Genomic DNA, 19,944 nt, shown 5'->3' with positions numbered 1-19,944 from the left:
CTGAAAATTTGGTAATATAGGTTTGGAAGAATAGCGGACGCCCTTAGAAGGCCTAGCGACCGGGCAGCAGAGGCCTTTCTCCCTCCCAGTCCCGGTTTCCTCAGGCAGGGGGCCTGGCCCCATAGCCTCCCAGGGCAGCCCTTTGAGCACCACCTGCCCCAGCCGGCCAGAGACTTCCTGTAGCGCAAGAGATTTATGCAAACGGGCTGGGTGGTGATGTCACCCCAAGGGGACTATCTCCCAGTGGCAGGCCCTTCGATAAAATCAGGAACTTGTGCTGGCCCTGCAATGTCAAGGGAGGGGGCTCACCCAGGGCTCCTGTAGCTCAGGGGGCAGGCCTGAGCCCTGCGTCTGACCCACGAGCGTCCAGCCCCCCGACGGGGCACCCGGTCCTGAGGGGATCTACACTGATCCCCACCGAGGCAGGGGATCTGACCAACTTGGAGCTCAGCTGGATGTTACAGGCGTGCAAAATGGAAGGGTTTCCCCTCGTCCCCCCTGTGAGTACTGGGGCTTCACTACCTGCCCTGCCTTGGGCCCTGGGATGTGTGACCATCTGCCCACTAACGCACCAGCCCACCCGCTCCCCTCCGGCTCCCTATCTGTGGGAAGTCGGTGTTTCCTCCCCGGAGCTGCTGGCCTGAGACCCAGAGAGGGGCCATTGGCTTCCTTAGAGCATGCCCTGGCGGGCTGAGGGTTGCCGGCTGGCCCCGTGGTGGGGCTGTGATCGGTGGGGCCTGAATAGCTATTTATAGGTGGGGCTGAGTAGTAGGCCAAGCTCTAGGACAGCGTACTGGGCTGAAGGCGGTAAGGGCGGCTACTGAGAGGCCATGGACGAAGAGATCTGGACTGGCCTAGCGGCCACTGGGTCTTCAACCCATGACCTGTGGGCTCCTGAGACAAAAGCTGGTGGAACTCTGGGTCACCCATGGGTCCCCAACATCCAGTTTGTGGCCTGGGATAGTGGAATGGCTGTTGATTCAAGTGTTTGGGCTTTGGGCCTACTTGGACCTGAGAGTTTAGGGCAGTGGCCAAGGCTGGTTTGAGGTCTTGGGGTCAGGCTGGGCAAGAGTAGAGCATACAGCTGAGACATGGCAGTTAGATTTGCGGCTAGGGCTGAGCTCAGTAAAAAATCGGGTAAAGGATGGGTCTGGAAACCAGAATGGGACCAGATTGACGCTGGAACAGGAGGACCCGGATTGAGCATTTGAGTGGGACAAGGACAGGGACCCAAGCAAGTGAGCAGGTCTCACTGTCCCTCCTGTTTTCAGTGACAGTGGCAGCTTTAGGCAGAGGGCAGTCCGGGGTCCCTTGGAGAGGACCCTCTGGCTTCCTCCTACCCTTGGCGGTGTTGGGACGGTGAGAAAGGGCTGAGCAGAGAAAGGCTTGCCCACTTGACTCAGCTTTCCTAACAGATCTCTCCTACCCCACCCTGCCCTAGAGCCCTAGGCCTGACATCATAGCCAACGTCCTGCACCAGGGGCAGGCCCAGCGTGCTGCCTGGAAACCCAGGGAAAGGGGCAGCTTCTGGCCCTTCACAGGGCTGGTTGGACCTCACGGTCCTCACCCTCATCTTGAGCTCCTTCTCCCACCTGGGATGGAGAAGGTGCTAGGGCAAGCACAGGTGATGGAGGAGGTCTTCCCAGAGAGGGTCTACTCTGCCTCAAGTAAAGCCACTGTCCCTGACCCTTGACCTCTCCTTCCTGAACGCAAGGCAGATGTGGGCAAGGGGCAGCCCCCGAGCTCATATACCAGTTCCTTAGGCCCTCTCTCAAGTCCAGAGGGCATTCCAAGTATCTCTAGAGTGGTGGGCTCCCAAGTAGGACTGGCCCACCAAGCAAGGCCTGAGGGCCACAGTAACTATTGTGCAACCCTTGGGCACACTCTGCGGGGGTGGGGAGAAGCCCGAGGACTGTTGGGAAGGCTCTGGTATGTATGTCCCTGTGCCCAAGCAAGTAAGAGAGGGTGGGGAAAGGAGATGAAGGAGGAGGAGGGAGCAGAGAGGGAAGAGAAGATAGAGGAGGGAGGGAAGAAAGACAGGAAGGGGAGGACAGGAAGGAGGGAAGAGAGGGGGAGAGAGTAGCAGGGGCAGGGAGTCTTCCATCAAAATTACCGAAGGAGAAGGGATAGTCAAGGCCTTCTGTCCCTTGGCTCCCCAAACCTGCTTGGGTGACCTTTGTACATGACAGTCATCCTGACCATCCTGTGCCTGCCTAGGGCTGGACTGACGGAGGCTAACAGGGAGGGAGAAGTGGGCTGGGCAGTGTGCAGGTGGAGACAGTCTGTGTGAGCAAAATCATGGCTGGAATGTGATGTAAGCGTGTGTGTCGGTCTGTACGGATGCCTGCAGGGCTGAGTGCACACTGGTGTGTATGAGATGTCAGGGCGCCTGTGGACATGTGGGAGTCTGGGTATAAGTGTGTCCCAGGGAGTACTTGTACATTTGGGAGGAGGTGCATCCATGTGAATGGGGAAGAGCAGTGTGTCCCCACAGGACGGGGACAGTGTCAGGGGTATGGAGAAGAAGAGAGGATGGGGCTGCACCCTCTTCTCAACCCTGGTCCTCCTGACCTCTCACTTCTCTGCCCCATCACTGCCCCACCACCCTTTCCTGAACCTCCCTCCATTGCCTCACCCCTGCATCCCTGGGCACTCTGGATTCTGAGTAAAGGCTGGGCTGCTTTAGGTGCCTCAGGGAAAGTTGCCGGCCTCAGGCTTAGCTGAAAATCTTGCTGGAGTCTCCTCAACAGTTCAGGCTCTGATACCTTCCTCTCTCGGCAGCCATCGGACGAACTGGTTACTTACGATTCTGAACTATACTCACGCCAAACACAAGACTACTATGCCTTTATTGGCAGCGATGGAGACAGCCATAGCGGTGAGTACATTGTCCACCTGACCTTATCACAGCCTGGACAGGGCCTGGACACTCAGCATGCCCTGGGGCAGGAGAGAGACAAAGACCCCTGAGGCTCCTTGAGAATAAGGTGAAGGTGCTCATCCCTGTTGCCCACAACTTCTGCTCCAATCCTTATCTTTGAGCATCTTTCCTGTGTCAAGGGCAAATTTAGTTTCTCATTTACCTTGTCTGATCCTTGGGGCTTTTTAAAAAATAGATTATTTTCATACAATATATTCTAATTGTGGTTTTCCCTTCCTTAACCCTCCCCATCATTCAGATCTGTACCTTTTCTTTCTCTCTCTCTCTCATTAGAAAACAAATAGGCATTCAAAAAATAAAATAAAGCCGGGCGGTGGTGACACACGCCTTTAATCCCAGCACTTGGGAGGCAGAGGCAGGCGGATCTCTGTGAGTTCGAGACCAGCCTGGTCTATAAGAGCTAGTTCCAGGACAGGCTCCAAAAACCACAGAGAAACCCTGTCTCGAAAAACCAAAAAATAAAATAAAATAAAATAAAATAAAATAAAGCCTGGCAGTGGTGGCACTTGGGAGGCAGAGGCAGGCAGATCTCTATGAGTTTGAGGCCAGTCTAGTCTACAAGAGCTAGTTCCAGGACAGGCTCCAAAGTTACAGAGAAATCCTGTCTCGAAAAACCAAAAACCAAAACCAAAACCAAAACCAGAAAAAGAAAAACCAAACCAAACCCAAAACAAACAAACAAAAAAACAGAGACAAACACAAAAGTCCCATAAAAACACGAAACTAGAAGACTATAAGGTTAAAAAAAAAAAGTGTTCAGACAAAGCACGGTGAGACAAAACCCTGCGAAGACCCCACAGAGTTTGTTTTGGGCTGGCCATCTCCTGCTGGGCAGGGGACCTGCCCTTATATACCTAGTGAGGTTCCACTGGAGAAAACTAAGTTTACCCTTTGTGAGCCGTTATTAAGTGGAGATAGCTTCTGGGTTAGGGGTGGGGTCTTAAGTCCACTTCCCCTCAAGCACTGGGACCCCATCTGCAGGCTTAGGGACTTTTTAATAAGTGAGCTAGGTAGGGAGCGCGGGTGATCTGACTAGGCCAGTGGATGCTGGTCAGGCAGTCAGCCCTCTGACCACTCATTCCACCGCTTCCTCTCTTCTCTGTCGCACGTTCACATCACATTCCAGCCATCGTTTCGCTCACACAGACTGTCTCCCCCTGCACACTCTCCCATACGAGTTGTGTCCCTTTGCTGCAGTCTGCCCAGCCCACTCCTCCCTGCCTGTTAGCCTCCGTCAGTCCAGCCCTAGGCAGGCTCAGGATGGTCAGGATGACTGTCATGCTGATGATTTATTTGTACAAAGGTTACCCAGGCAGGTTTGGGGAGCCAAGGGACAGAGGGCTTTTTTTTTTTTTTTTTTTTTTTTTTTTAAGACAGGGTGTCTTTGTAGCTTTGGAGCCTGTCCTGGAACTAGCTCTTGTAGCCCAGGCTGGTCTCGAACTCACAGAGATCCGCCTGCCTCTGCCTCCCAAATGCTGGGATTAAAGGCATGTGCCACCACTGCCCTGTTTATTTATTATGTATACATTGTTATGTCTGCATGTGTCCCTGCAGGCCAGAAGTTGGCACCAGATCTCATTACAGATGGTTGTGAGCCACCATGTGGTTGCTGGGAATTGAACTCAGGACCTCTGGAAGAGCAGCCGGTGCTCTGAACTGCTGAGCCGTCTCTCCAGCCCCACAGAGGGCCTTGATTATCCAAAACTCCCTTCAGTGAGCCTCCAGCCTTACTGTGTAGCCTGTGGCCCTTCACAGTGCTACTATTGAGGTTTGGAGCTCAGTAATGCTGTTCTTAAGAGGCTTAGCAACATTTTTTATCTCTTCTGCTAGATGCCAGATCATGAGAACCATCTCTCCAGACCCCCGCTGTGCCAAGGGAGAGTCTCTAACCATCCCTTGTACAGTAGACACCAAGGCCTCAGAGTCTGTTGGAGGTGCCAAGCCTGGCTCTGCAGCAAGTTATAAGGAAAGGGGTCTGACTCTTAGGGACTGGACCCTGGGCAAGGAGACCCCAGGTTACCAGAGATGAATCTTGAGTTTTAAGAGTATAGTCATGTTGTTCCAGGCTGGACTGGGGGTTTCTCCAGAGGCCTTCACCTGGGGACTCAAGGTCAGAGAAATGCTGAGGGCCACAGCTGGAGGAGGCCTCACATCTGACAGCCACACCCAAATGCTGTCACACAGGGCATTTTCATTTGGACGCCAAACCACGAGAACACCTTCTTCTGGCGTCCAGCATGAAATCTTCCTGGAAGTGTACCCTAGGGGAGGTATATCAACTTCAAGGCACAGGCCTCTTTCAGACCCCAGTTCTAGAAAGACTTTCAAATGCCCTCTTTTGTTCTTAAATGTATTCAAAGTGTATAAGAACTACGCACTCTGGGGTGAAATCCAGATAACGCAGACTCTTTCTTGTCCTACCTTATCCCTAATTGTTCCCCTCACCCAGATAAGAGCCAGGTCTGAGTAACACATCCACCCTCCAGCGCTCAGCAAGGTCCCTCTGGGCTTGAGGAGGGCGCCCCCTGGAGGTCCTGGACTGGCAAGCACAGCAGGGCTCTGAGCCCCTTTCTCATCAGGGCAGCTTCTTCTTGGCCTAATCCCGTGTTCAGGTCACTGGGTTTGGAGGCATTTCCTTCAAGTCTTTGACCCCTTAGGTTTTGCTGCCCAAATACCTAGAAAGGAAATGGGTCTGGGGCTGGGACGATGGAGTGAGCTTCACAGGAAGCCCGGGTTTTTCTGATTTGGCGTCCCAATGAGTTCTTTGTATCTGGGGCAGGACATTAGGAATGACTCTTGGTTGTCATCATGGACTTCTACTTAAGGCATGAGCCCAGAATTACTTCAGAGTCTCCCCTAGTGTCTCTGGACATCCCTGTCCATCCCCACCTGCGCCATCATAGCCCTCTGAGTACCGGTGCTGTCCCTAATATTTACTGGAAATTACTATTAGAAGGCTAAAGAAAAGTTTCTGCCCTTCACATCCTTCCACTGCCTTCTGTGCCCACACTTAATAAAGTGATGTCAGTGGGAAGACGCGGGTGGGCTTCAACTGCACTGACCGACTGTGCTGCCACAGGACAGCAGTGGAACCTCCGGGTGCCTCCTCCTTGTCTGCGAGACTGAAATAATGGAAGCACCTTGGAACTGGAATAGGCCCACGAGGTGGCACGTGTCCTCTGTGAGGTTGTGTGCACCATGCTGAGAACAGGACTGGGGGAGGCTCAGTAGATGTTAGCATGGCTGTACCCCAAGCAAGCAGCTAGACCCTCAGTGGTTCTCATCTTCCTAATGCTGTGACCTTTATACAGTTCCTCATGATGGGGTGACCCCCCTTGACCATAAAATGATTTTGTTGCTACTTCACAACTGTAATTTTAATACTGTCATGAATTGTAATGAAAGTACCTGACATGGTATCTGATATTCGCCCCCCCCCCCGAAGGGGTCACGGCCCACAGGTTGAGAACTGCTAAGCTGGGGGACTGGGAACAGGACAGAGGTCTCTGTGACAGGTCACCTAGATCATTGTTTACTGGCCTGGATGACAGCCACCCACCCACCCTACCCCATCCTTCTTGCAGATACTTTCTTCTCTGTTTACATGTCTCCTTCTCCACTCATCAGTGTGCAGAAACCCTGCTTACTAAAGGTCAGAGAAGCCTTGGAGAGGGGGACGGCTGGGCTGAAATTTGAGTGAAGAGCAGGGACCATGCATGGGAGGTGAATGGGGACAGAGAATGACAAGTTCAAGAGCAAGAAGCCTTCAGCAGAGGACAAAGTGAATTTCAAGTGGCCACTGAGGGGCAAAGGCCATGGAGGAATACGCGTTGTATCCTGGTCTTCACACTTGCTAGGTCAGCCCTCCACCAGGAATTCTCAACAGGGAATTACATGATCCGAATAACCGTATGTGTGGTGTGAATATAAATACACTTCTTTTTAAATTTAATTTTATTTATTTATTAAAGATTTCTGCCTCCTCCCCGCCACCGCCTCCCATTTCCCTCCCCCTCCCCCATAAATACACTTCTATTTTTATATTTACTTTGTGTGCATATGTGTGTATTTGTAGGTCAGAGAACAACTTGTTGGAGCCATCCTGCCAGCCTTAAATACTTTTTAAATACTTAATTTTTAACCATGAACATGACAAGACCTCAGGGGCTGCGGAGGTCCAGCAGCTATGAACACTGGCTGTTCCCACATGAAGGCTCACACCTATTAGTGACTCATGGGCGCCACATATGCACATGGCGTATTGACATGCACTCATGCACATAAAATAAATATAGCTAAACCTGAAAACAAGTTCTCAATGCCACGGTGTAGGAAATACAGCAGAGCAAGCAAAGCCTTCTCTCCCATCTCCCCACTGCTGATGGCCCTGTCTATTTTGCAGAAACTTTGTGGTGTATCTGTCTTCCTGTGAGTCTGACACCACCGGTATGTCTAGTCAGCTTGCTTGGAGAACGCCTATCCCTCCTTCAGAGCACAGGGATTTCAGGTGGCTGCCACTTCCACTAGGATTTATGTGGGTACTGGGAGTTGAATCAGCGTGCCCATGGTTGGGCGCCTACGACTTTATCCACTGAGCCATCTCCCAGCCCCACAGACACTGAGTTTTGCTGAGAGCCTTAGCTGTTGAGCAGAGATGGATCAGCTTGGTCTTCCAGTTTGAGGCGTGTAACACGAGCAAGCAGGCTCTGAAGAGGAACTTTCTCGTTTGTTTGCTGTAGCCATTCACGTTACATGCTCACATTTATGTAGGCTTCCCACATGGTAACCCATTTGAACAGAAGTGCCCCTCGTTATGATCACGTGACTATGGCATGTGGTGAGCCACAGCCGTCCTCTGCTGGCTTCACCTTTGCCCCCTGCTCCTCAGGATACTGTTGTGAGCCCAGATGGCTATGTCTGTGTCTAAGCCTTTCCATAATGACACTCACTTTTCAAGACTATTGTAAGGACAGAGTGAGCCACCATATGCACAAAGCCCAGGACAGGCCTTTAGCAGGTGTGCGGCACAGCTCCAGAGAGGCCATGAGGGAGGCGAGGGGTGGCTGAGCAGTGGTGTCGTCTCTCTCTCTGTCTGTTCCATGCTCTCACCTGGTAAGCAGAAGTTTGGCTATATCAAACTTCAGGGTGGAAAAAAAATCTTTTTTTTCTGTTAGAAATTTGAAAACATTTCTCTTCTGGTTCTTACAGTTTTTCTTATGATGTCTGGCACCATTCCATGGGGTCCTCTTTTTCATGCTCTAGATTTGTTTGTTTTGGTTTTTCAAGACAGGATCTTTCTTTCTTTCTTTCTCTCTTTCTTTTTTTAAAGATTTATTTATTTCTTATGTATACAACATTCTGCCTCCATGTATGCCTGCAGGCCAGAAGACGGCGCCTGATCTCATTATAGATGGCTGTGAGCCACCTTGTGGTTGCTGGGAATTGAACTCAGGACCTCTGGAAGAGCAGCCAGTGCTCTTAACCTCTAAGCCATCTCTCCAGTCCTCAAGACAGGGTTTCTCTGTATATCTCTGGCTGTCCTGGTACTTGCTCTGTAGACCAGGCTGGTTTTGAACTCAGAGATTCACCTGCCTCTGCCTCCTGAGTGCTGGGATTAATAGTGTGTGTTACCACGCCCAGCTATAATCTAGATTTTTATTTTTCTACAGTTTTGTCTCTCTGAAAGTCCTTTTTCTTTTTTCCCCTTCTCCACTTACCTCCCTCCATTCCTTTCCCCACCTCTTCTTTCTTCTTCCTTGGATCTTACTATATCCTCAGACTAACCTCACACTAGTCACCCCGTTCCCTGTTACAGCTCCCAGGAGGTAGAAGGGGAGGCGTGCACCACCACACTCAACAATTTAAAATGGTCCCACTGACTTCTGGGTAGGCAGCAGATGGAAGGGAGACAAGGATGAGATCTGGGTGAAGGGCACTTAGAAAAACAGGCATTGCTCTCACATCTTCCTGATGCAGGACACAGTGGAGACATGGCCAAGAGTAGAGGTGACAGAGACAAAAGGAACAGACATTAGGCTGGGGAGATGGCTCGTGAGGCAAAGGACCCGGGCTGTAATCCCCAGTCCCACAAAAAATGACTGTAACTCTAGCAGTGGGGTCAGAGCCAACCAGCCTAGTCAAAATGGGGAAAGGGGAGAGTCAGTGAGAGATTCTCTTTCTCTTTCTTTTTCACTCCTCCTCCTTCTCCTTCTTCTACTGAGGTAGAGTTTCACTATGTAGCCTTGGCTGGCCTTGAACTCATTGTGTAGACCAGGATGGTCTTGCACTCACTGCCTGCTTCCTCTTAAGTGTTAGGATTAAAAGTGTGCACCACCACGTCCAGGGAGAGACTCTGCTTCAAAGAAAAAAAAGGTGTAGAGTGATAGAAAAAGACCCTTGAAGACCTCCTTTGGCTTCTGCATGTTCACACTCATCTGCACACACACACATATTCAACACACACACACTGAAACAAACAAACAAAAGGGTTAGACATATTCAGGAGAGGTTTTGCAGGTATGACAAGTATGCAGATAGTATAAAATTTACCATCCTAATCTTTTAAAATTATATAGATCTATCTATCTATCTATCTATCTATCTATCTATCTATCTATCTATCATCTACCTACCTACATATCTATCTATCATCTATCTATCTACCTACCTACATATCTATCTATCTATCTATCTATCTATCTATCATCTATCTATCTACCTACATACATATCTATCTATCTATCATCTACTTACCTACCTAGAACATGTGTGTGAACATGCATGTGTCAATGTGTCACAGCATGTAGGTCAGAATCAGTTCTCTTCTTTCATCATGTGGGCCTGGGTATCAAACTCAGGTAGTCAGCTTGCTGGCAAGTGCCATTGTCAAGTCACCATCTGAATCATTCAAGGGTATAAATGGGTGCTAATAAAATACATTCACAAAGGCTGGGCAGCTGGGCACAGTGGTTCATGCCTATAGTTCCAGCACTCAAAAGACCAAAGACAGAGGATCAATGTCTACGTAAATCCTGCCTCAAACAAAATAAAACAAACAAACAAAAAATTCACATCGTTATGTATCCATCACCATTATCTTCTGAACGCATTTTGCCAAACTGAAGCCCTGTGACCATTAAACACCTCCCCATCCCCAATCTGTCAGCCTGCCTGCCTTCCTTTTCTTTTTGTTTTCGTTTGGATTTTCAAGATGGAGTTCTCTGTGTAGCTCTGGCTGTCCTAGAACTCGCTCTGTAATTCAGAGATCCGCCTGCCTCTGCCTCCCAGTGCTGGGATTAAAGGCGTGCGCCACCACAGCCCTGTTTGCTGTCTCTATGAATTTTATGACTTTAGTGACTCTAAGTGGAATCATCCCGCAACTTTCCTATTGTAATGAACTTATTATGACTGTCCGAATGTTGTAGCACATACCAGAATTTCTCTCTTTTTAAAGGTTGAATAATATCCCGCTGTATGAGTGCAGTACATTTTGGAAGTCAGCTGTGCCCACCACCCAGACCACTACATTTTGCTTAATGGCTCATCTGACGATGGAGGCTTCTCTTGTTTCTACTTTCTGGCTATGAGGAAAAACACTGCTATGACCATACGTTTAGACCATGATTAGGACTCTGATATATTCATCTGGATGCACACTCACAAATGGACTTGATGACTTACTGCATCCTCTGGTAGCTCTTTCTTTAGTGTATGTATGTTTTATTGTTGAGACAGGGTCTCATTTTGTTGCCCTGCTGACTTGGAACTCACCATGTAGACCTGGCTGGGCTCAGGCTCATAGATATCCACCTTCCTCTGCACTGTCACCCAGGCTGTTTTATTATTTTTTAGTTGTGTGTAGTAGGCGTGTGTGTATGCGTCTGAATGTGAGTATATGTGTATGAGTGCGTGTCCCTGGAGGTGTCAGAGGCATCGAATCCCCTGGAGCTGCAGTTACCGGCTCGGGTCCTCTGGAAGAGCAGCGAGCACTCCTAACCGCTGAGCCATCTCCTGAGCGCCCCTTTTTCTCTGAGGAACTGCCCTGTTATCATAATGGCGGCAGCAGCTTTACAATCCCGGCTACAATGCACAAGTAGCCGTGTTTTTAGTAGCGCTTATCACTTCCTGTTGTTACTGTTGGTGGGGCTGGAGTTTATTCACACAGCCCTCTAACCAACCACTCCCACTCTGCGACCATCCTTCCCTGTTCCCCAAACCTTCCACTCACTTCCCATTTGCTTTTCCATCTAATGAACACATCAAGGCTGATGCCTTGGGATGAATAGGATGCAGGAGCTGACAGATTAATCTTTGTATCAGGGAAATAATTAAAACACCAATAACCAGGATACATAGAAGTGAGAAACAGGCTCATGAGCCTTCTGCTCTCTGGGCCTCCAAATCTACAGGCTGGCAGTGATAGTAATTTCCTAAAAAGCATTTTTTTGGGGGGGGCGCTGCTTTCTTGATTTCTCATCTGCTATTTTTGTTGTTTTGCGTTTTTTGAAACATGGTTTCATATAGCTTAGGCCAGCCTTGAACTTCCTATAGAGCTCAGGCAGGCTTTGATGGTCTCTTTCATAAAGATTTGTTTTTATTTTTTGTAAATCTGTGGAGATGCGTGTGTGTGCAGGTGTCCTTAGAGGCCAGGAGTGTTAGTTCCCTTGGAGCTCAAGTTATAGGTTGTTCTGAGCTGCCTGACATGGGTGCCGGGATCTGAACTCAAGACCTTTGAAAGAGAGTGGGCGCTGTTAACCTATGAGCAATCTCTCCAGTCCCTGATCTTCTGTTCTGAGAGTACTTTGGCTCTTCTGAGGACAGCCCTGGCTTCAGGCTGGGATCTCTGTTCTGAGGGAGAATAAGCTCAGCTGAGTGACTCTTTTTTTCTTTATTTTCTTTTTCTTTTTGGCATTGCTAGACAGGGTTTCTCTGTGTAACAGCTCTGGCTATCCTGGAACTTGCTTTGTAGACCAGGCTGCCCTCAAACTCATAGAGATCCACCTGCCTTTGCCTCCTGAGTGCTGGGATTAAAGGCATGTGCCACCACCACCTGGCTTTACCGTAGGGAAAAGCTAACTTAAAGCTAACACTATTACATAAATAACTTGGGGACCACAGAGCTGGCACAGTAGAGCAAGAATTCAACCTCTAGAAATACGCAAAGGTGGGTTTGGGTCATGGCACTGAACCACCAGTGGCTTCTGAGACGAAGGACTTAAGCTTTAGAGTCACAGCTTCCTTAACTGTCAAAAGGAAGGACCTACTCTAGCCTCTGCGGCCTAAGAGTACGGGTTAAAGAGATCAAATGGTTACAGTCTTAGCATGATGCCTGGGACACTGGAAGTTAGCCTTCCTATCAAGCAATCCTAGGAAGCACTGAGCACTTCGGCATGGTGGAGCAGTCACCAGATATGCAAAGGACTTGATGACAGTCTCTGAAGAACTGAGAGTTTGCTAACAAGGTCTTTGGCATCTCCAGACTGAAGGCAAGGTGGCACAATAAAGGACAAAACAAAGCTGAGTACAGCTCTCGTGGAGAGCGGTCCAAGGCCGGTGTGGGGCACAGGCTACAGACACGGAGGATCAAGGCTTCAAGGTCATTCTCTGCTATATGACAACACTGAGGCTAGCCTGTGCTAAATGAGACTCTGTTTCAGAGAGAGAGAGAGAGAGAAAGAGAGAGAGAGTTGTCGAGAGCCAAGTATGATGATTCAAATCTGAAATAAAGCAAGAGGCTCACCATAAATTAAAGGCTATCCTTTAAATTGGTAAGTTCTGGGCTAGCCTGGGCTATAAAAAGAGACAGAAGAAATGAGGTTCAGAAGGCCAGAAACCTTTGTTCTCTGAATGATTGCTTGAACATTTTCTCTCGGACCTCATATTTGGAATGAGTTTGCCTACCAGACTATTGGTTACATAATTGCTTGGGCACCCAAATCAAGGGGAAAGGTGAGGTTTTGAAACTCTGTAGCTCAGGGAGTCCAGGCCGTTGCCTTGAGGAGACCGAGCACAGGGAATGGGCTCCCATTCTTCCTGCAGTTCTTCACACTCCTGTTATCCACAGAAGCTTCAGTTTCAAAGAGCACAGTGAGCTAGCAGGGGTGTGGTGTGGCTGGAAAGAGAGGCAAACACTCAGGGTTCCATCCCTGGAGCCGGGACGGGCTGGAGCCGGGCAGGGAAAGGTCGGTGGCAATGACCAGGAAGGTGCTGAGTGTGATCCAAGAGAAAGTCAGGTCTGCAACCCAAGTCCCAGAGCCCTACTCTGTCCTTTCGCGCTTAGTGACCTTTGTTTTCGGTCCTGGGTCTTGAACCAGGACTTTGTGCATGGCAGGCAGTGCCCACCACGTGCTATAACCCTAGCCTTTTCATTTTTGTTTTGAGATAAGATCTTGCTTTTTGGCCAAGATGGCCTCAAACTTTAAAAAATATTTTGTCATTTTTTATTTATGTCTCTATGCTCTGTCTCTGGTGTGTGTGTGTGTGTGTGTGTGTGAAGTCATGCTTTAGGAATTCAGCAGAGTGTGTTGAGGAGTTTGTGAGTTGTCATGTGGGCCCTGGGAACGAGTAGCAGCACGTGCTCTTAACCATGGAGCTATTCTCCAGACTCAGGCCTCAGACATGACCTGGAACTCGACATGCAGATGAAAGTGGTCTTGAACTCACAGAGGTCAGTCTGCCTCTGCCTCAGGAGTACTGGGATCAAAAGCGTGCACCATTACACCCCGCTTACCTTTGGTCTTTCCTCTGCTTTCTGATTATTGAGATTACGGATGTGCTTACACGGGCTCTTTAGAATAGAGCGTGACGTGAGTGAAGGCTCCTCCTTTATGCCAGGTTTTTTTTTTTTTTTTTTTTTGGTTTTTCGAGACAGGGTTTCTCTGTAGCTTTGGAGCCTGTCCTGGAACTCCCTTTGTAGACCAGGCTGGCCTCGAACTCACAGAGATCCGCCTGCCTCTGCCTCCCGAGTGCTGGGATTAAAGGCGTGCGCCACCACCGCCCGGCGCCAGGTTTTATTCTAAGCACTGCACAGGCATCAGATAACTCATTTAGTCATAACTCACAGTATATGGATAAGATGGCTATGAATTATTAGCCCCATTCAGATGAGGAAACCGATCCCACCCATGCAGCAGGGTTTGGATGCTGGTCCGAGGCCTGGGTTTTTCCTTCTCTGTGTCACAATCTCCTAGAGGTGGCTCCCTGCTGCCTAACTCAAAAGATTCACACAGGAACAAGGTCTTAGTAACGACCTCTTAAGTGGGAAATGACCTCTTAAGAGGTTCAGTGAAAAAAAAATCCAGGGTCACAACAGAGCACTAGTGGTCTGGATGAGAAAAAACAGGTTTGTAATCCTGAACCCCAAAAGTGTAAATCTGAATGGTCACAGTTCAGACTCAGCTTGGGTGACACCCTGTCTCAAAAACAAAACAAAACAAAAACAAACAAAACCAAGAAGAGTGAAATAGCTCAGCAGGTAAAGGCACTCACTGTTCCCAACTTGAGTTTGATTCTTGGGACCCCTGTGCTGGAAGGAGGAGCCAATGCCTGAAAGCTGACCTCTGACCTCCACACAGGCAACGTATTTGCCCCCCAAATAAATGATGCAATTTAAAAAAGAGTCCCGTGATAACTAGGACATTTTTTAGGGGATGTGTGAATAGGGGTGTATTTCTGGGAGAGAAGAGGAAGATGAAGGCATGCATATGCACATGTCCTGGGTGTTGGTGGACTCACCCTGGCTCAGCACCTTCCACCTCCTTTAGGTCACATAAGGAAATCCCTCTCTTCACACCATATTCTCATTTTCTTCTTTCTTCTTCTTAAATTTATTTTTATATATGTACGTGTCCGTGTGCCAGCATGTATGTGGAAGTCTGAGGACAGCTTACAGGAGCTGGCTAGTCCACGCGCTACAGGCACCAGACACCCACAGGGGCTTTCTGGGAAAATCTGTTCCTTCAGTCTCCCAGGAACCTGACTGTGGCTTTACAGAAGCAGCGCCCATAGGTTTGGGCAAACTCTAGCCGTGAGAAATGTCAGCCCTGTGACTCTGCAGTCATACTCAGATCATGTGACAAGGACCAAGGCTTGTGACTTTAGGTAGTCAGGAGTCTGGAAGGTCACAGAGGCAGGGAAGGTCTAGAAGCCCTTGTGAATGTGAGCTCGTCTGTATTCTCCCAATAACAAAGCCACCTATTTTATAGGAGGCTCACACAACCAATACACAGCAAAGCCAGGATTCAGACTCAGGCTCAGAATAAGCCTGTGCGTCCCTGGGTCCAGTCCCAGGACAAAATGGCCGCTGAGAACTCCACCACCATGACTGGACCCAGGACCAGGCTCCGCCGCTGTTGAGGACTTTAACCTTGGCATGTTCTAGGAAGCCGCTCTAAGCCCGAGACCTTGCTATAAAGCACAGTGAAGCTCATGAAATCATAGGAGCTGGTTAATTAAACGTTTGACTCGCCTGAATGACGATTTTGTGTTACTGTGTCCTGCCCTGGCTCCCTGGCTCACCCCGCCTCCCTCGCTGTCCCCACAGATCATTACTGGGATTTCCCCACACACCATGTACACAGCGAGTTCGAGAGCTTCCCTGAGAATCACTTCACGGAGCTGCAGAGCGTGCAGGCCCCGCAGCTGCAGCAGCTCTACCGTCATATGGAGCTGGAGCAGATGCACGTCCTCGATACCCCCATGGCACCACCCCACGCCAGCCTCAGCCACCAGGTGCGTGCTGCTGGCTGTCCTCTGCCCCCTGGACCTCCAGGCCTGTGGTGAGGCATGGAAGCGTAGCAGGAAGTGGACACAGGCTCTTACTCAACGTGACTTCCTGCTCCCCAGAGCCAACGGCAGCTGGTACCCCAACGGCTCTGCTGACCTCCTGATTGGCCTTATGAGCCCACACCTTTATCTCACAAAGGATGGACAGACCTCATCAGACCCCCTAGCCTTAGTCACCCTTTCCCACCCATCCCTGTTTGTGGGCCCTTAGGGTCCATGTAGCCAGTGTCTGAGTCACTGAATCACTGGATCAGCCTCTGCTGATCCCATGGCTTCTCACTGATCTCTGTGACTGACCCTTCTCTGCTCCAGGGACCCTTACCCCAACCAGTGGCCTCTGCCACCCCTCACTGACCTCCACTGCCCTCTCATTAGCTCATCACCCCCTTATTAAGTCCCCTTCACTTTTTTTCTTCTTCGAGACAGGGTTTCTCTGTGTAACAGCCCCGGCTGTCCTGGAACTCACTCTGTAGACCAGGCTGGCTTCGAACTCACAGAGATCCGCCTGCCTCTGCCTCCTGAGTTCTGGTATTAAAGGCGTGGGGCTCCACCACCCAGCCCCATTCACTTCCTTATAACCAAGCCACGGCTCCTTGCACCCCCTCTGTTCCTAGTCCACTGCCAAGCCAGATGGCCCCTTGCCATACCAGAGGTCGCAATGGGAAGGGTGGTAGGCTCAGTAACTAGCAAACCATTGCACCAGGACCACATCCCTGACCACTAGTGCTCCCTTCTCAGTCTTCCTGGCCCTGCTGACCACTCCCCAGCACCCCCGCTCCCACTCAGCCGACCCCTGTTACAGCCCTGGGCTACCCCTTACTGACTTCTGTCCTTTCCCCCTTCCCTTTGCAGGTTTCCTATGTGCCCCGGATGTGCTTCCCTTACCAGTCCTTGTCCCCAGCCCGCCAGCAGAGCTCAGATGAGGAGGAGGGTGAGAGGCAGAGCCCCCCATTGGAGGTGTCCGATGGGGAGGCTGATGGCTTGGAACCTGGGCCAGGTCTTCTGCATGGGGAGACAGGTAGGATCTGTCCCCTGATTCAGCCAATCCTAGCTGCATTTACAGCCCTTGCAAATCCTAGCCAAGGCCGACTGGTCTAGTAGCCGTGTCTCAGAGCTGTGTGTGTGTGTGTGAAGGTATTGTGACTGACGATATGTGTGTATGTGAAGACCCGCTGTGTCCAGGTCTGTGAGTGTGGGGCTTGTGAGCATGTGATTGTGACGGTCTGAGTGTGTGACTACTTGTGCATATGTGAGGGCCTATGATTGTGTGAAGGCCTGTGTGTGTGTGTGGGCCTATGTGCGTGTGATGGACTGTGAGTGTGTGTTTGTGAATGTGTGAGTGCCTGTATGTGAGGGCGTGAGGATAGGCATGTGGATGTGTGAGAGTGGATAGAGATACATGGATGGATACATGGGACGTGTAGGTACGACGACATGTAGGGTACGTGTGTGTTTGCACGTACCACAGTCAGGAGCAACTGCTGGGAGGGTTCCTGGAAAGTCCTTGCGTCCCGTCCGCACCCCGCCTGAGTGCCCCTCTCCCACAGGCAGCAAGAAGAAGATTCGCCTGTACCAGTTCCTGCTCGACCTGCTGCGCAGCGGCGACATGAAGGACAGCATCTGGTGGGTGGACAAGGACAAGGGCACCTTCCAGTTCTCATCCAAGCACAAGGAGGCGCTGGCGCACCGCTGGGGCATCCAGAAGGGCAACCGCAAGAAGATGACCTACCAGAAGATGGCGCGCGCGCTGCGCAACTACGGCAAGACCGGCGAAGTGAAGAAGGTCAAGAAGAAGCTCACCTACCAGTTCAGCGGCGAGGTGCTGGGCCGCGGAGGCCTGGCCGAGCGGCGCCTCCCGCCGCACTGATCGCCCGCAGAGCCCGCCAGGCCCCCGGCCCCCGCCGGCCACAGCATTAACCCCTCGCCGGGCCCGGACACAGGAGGACATTCCCAGGGCCGAGGCAGGACTGGGGGCCCGGCCTCGCCCTCCCACGCCCGGCCTGGCCCGTCCCGCCCCGCTTCGCCTCCCACCAGGACTCTAGCCCGGCCAATGGCCGCCTGGGCCTCGGACCCCACCCGAGGGTCAGCCCGGCTTAATGGCCACGGTGCTTCCTTGGGAGTCTGGCGTCGGTACATCTTTGTATATTGAATGCTCTTTTTAAGGCTCTTCCTCTCCCGACCTCCCCCACCCATTAGCCTACCAAAGACAAGTAAAATTATTCTCAGCGATTCTCCCAGCGCAGAGTCTCATTCAAGAGTTTGTGTGTGCCGGGTGCAGGGTGCGCTCCCTGTGCACAGATGTCTTTCTTCTTGTTTGTCCAGAGGACTTGTGTCCAAAGCTGGACCCTGGAGACGCACATAGGGACAAGTCCTGGGCTGTTAATCAGGGGCAGGGATCATATTGAAAGACCCCCTGCGCCAGGGAGGCTTAAGTCTTGGTGATCTGAGTGAGACGTGATCCGAAAGTACCAGTGCTGGTGACGATGGCTCTGAGGTGGCTCCGGAGACTAACATTTCCCTGCCACCATCACCTTTTGTTGTTGTTGTTTGGGACAGAGTTTCTGTGAAATAGTTCACTTTGTAAACCAGGCTGGCCTTGAACTCACAGAGATCCCCGCCTCCCGAGTGCTGGGATTAAAGGCGTGCACCACCACCGCCCAGCCATATCTCCTCCCCATTTTAAGGTATGGGAAACTGACTGGTTCAGGGTCACACAGCTGGGGAATGGCCAAACTGGATTCACTCTGGGATCCGTCTGTCCATCACTCCAGTGCAGGGTGGAAACTCCTTTTACCTGGAGGAGGAAATGCTTCAGTTAAATCCAAAGCTGCTGGCACAGCATTTTGGACGTTTGTTCATGAGCCTTGCCTTACCGACGGAACCACCTTTCTAGCTCAGCCACAAAGCATTCTTTTTTCGAGACAGTGTTTCTCTGTTGTTTTGGAGCCTGTCCTGGAACTAGCCAAAGTGTTCTTTTTTTTTTTTTTTTCTTTTTTATTTTATTTTATTTTATTTTTTCGAGGCAGGGTTTCTCTGTGTAGCCCTAGTTGTCCTGGAACTAGCTCTTGTAGACCAGGCTAGCCTTGATCTCACAGAGATCCTCCTGCATTTGCCTCCTGAGTGCAGGGATTGAAGGCGTGCGCCACCACCACTCAGCCAATGAGCAGTGTTTATATATAATATTATGCTTCAATTCTTTTATTTTGTGTGTATGTATGTGTGTGTGTGCACAGAAGACAGTTCTCTCCTTCCCAGTTGATCCCAGAGACTGAACTCATCTGGCTTGGCAACAAATACCTTTATTTGAGCCATCTTGTTGGAGGCTCTTAAGCAACGAGTTTTTTTTTTTTTTTTAAATTTATTTAACTTTATTTTATGTGCATTGGTTTGAGGGTTTCAGATTCCCTGGGACTGGAGTTACAGACAGTTGTAAACTGCCATGTGGTTGCTGGGAATTGAACCTGGATCCTCTGGAAGAGCAGCCAGAGCTCTTAACCACTGACCCATCTCTCCAGCCCCCAAGTATCAGTTTTTTAAAACCATTTTTTAGATTTTTTTAAAAAGCGTATATGCCTGTGTTTTGCCTGTGTGTATGCATGTGTAGCACATGTGTTCCTGGTGCCTGCAGAGTTTAGGAGAGGGGATCAGGTCCCCCTGGAGTTGGGGTCACCGATGGTTGTGAGTAAGGCACCGTGTGGGTACTGGGAATGGAAGCTGGGTTCTTTGCAAAAGCAAGTGCTTTTAAACCGCAGAGCTAGCTCTCCAGCCCCACATCAGTTCTCCAGAAGGCTCAGATAGGCACAGCGGTGTATTCCTGGAATAGCAGCACTTAGCAGGTTGATGCAGGAGGATTGTTGTGAGACCAACCTAGATTACTAGTAATAGCTTACACACACACACACACACACACACACACACACACACACCTTAAGAGTAGATGGTGTGGCTTTAAAGTAACTAACATTGGGTGAAAATCATGGCTGGTAAGTTTCTGTTATATGGAAAACTCTTCTGTATGGCCTCTCTCCCTTCCGATGGTAAACAATCTATTCTACCAATGTTCCTTGATGGGGGTCCCCATAACTTACTTTTCCGTAACACCCAATGAACCTGAAGTGATTGAGGGTACAGCTGCAGGACGAGAACAGTGGGGATGGAGTGGAAGATGGAGGTGGGGTTCAGAATATTTGGCATTGATCTTTAGTTAGTCCTTGTGACTT

The 19,944-nt window shown here is 50.2% G+C and overlaps 1 protein-coding gene across 1 annotated transcript; it reads left to right on the top strand.

Annotated features, from left to right (window-relative positions):
* The first annotated feature begins 255 nt into the window (after positions 1-255).
* Spi1 (Spi-1 proto-oncogene) lies at positions 256-17,954 on the top strand. Its single transcript, XM_057781359.1, has 5 exons — positions 256-500; positions 2,782-2,878; positions 15,483-15,670; positions 16,577-16,742; positions 17,272-17,954. Exons 1-5 carry the CDS (start codon positions 456-458, stop codon positions 17,589-17,591), a joined length of 816 nt encoding a protein of 271 aa, XP_057637342.1. The 5' UTR covers positions 256-455; the 3' UTR covers positions 17,592-17,954.
* The last annotated feature ends 1,990 nt before the right edge of the window (positions 17,955-19,944 follow it).

Source organism: Chionomys nivalis, chromosome 9 (genome assembly GCF_950005125.1).
Source record: "Chionomys nivalis chromosome 9, mChiNiv1.1, whole genome shotgun sequence".
NCBI classification, from domain to species: domain Eukaryota; kingdom Metazoa; phylum Chordata; class Mammalia; order Rodentia; family Cricetidae; genus Chionomys; species Chionomys nivalis.
Note: the sequence above shows the minus strand (reverse complement) of the source record. Positions and strands in the feature narration are given on the sequence as shown.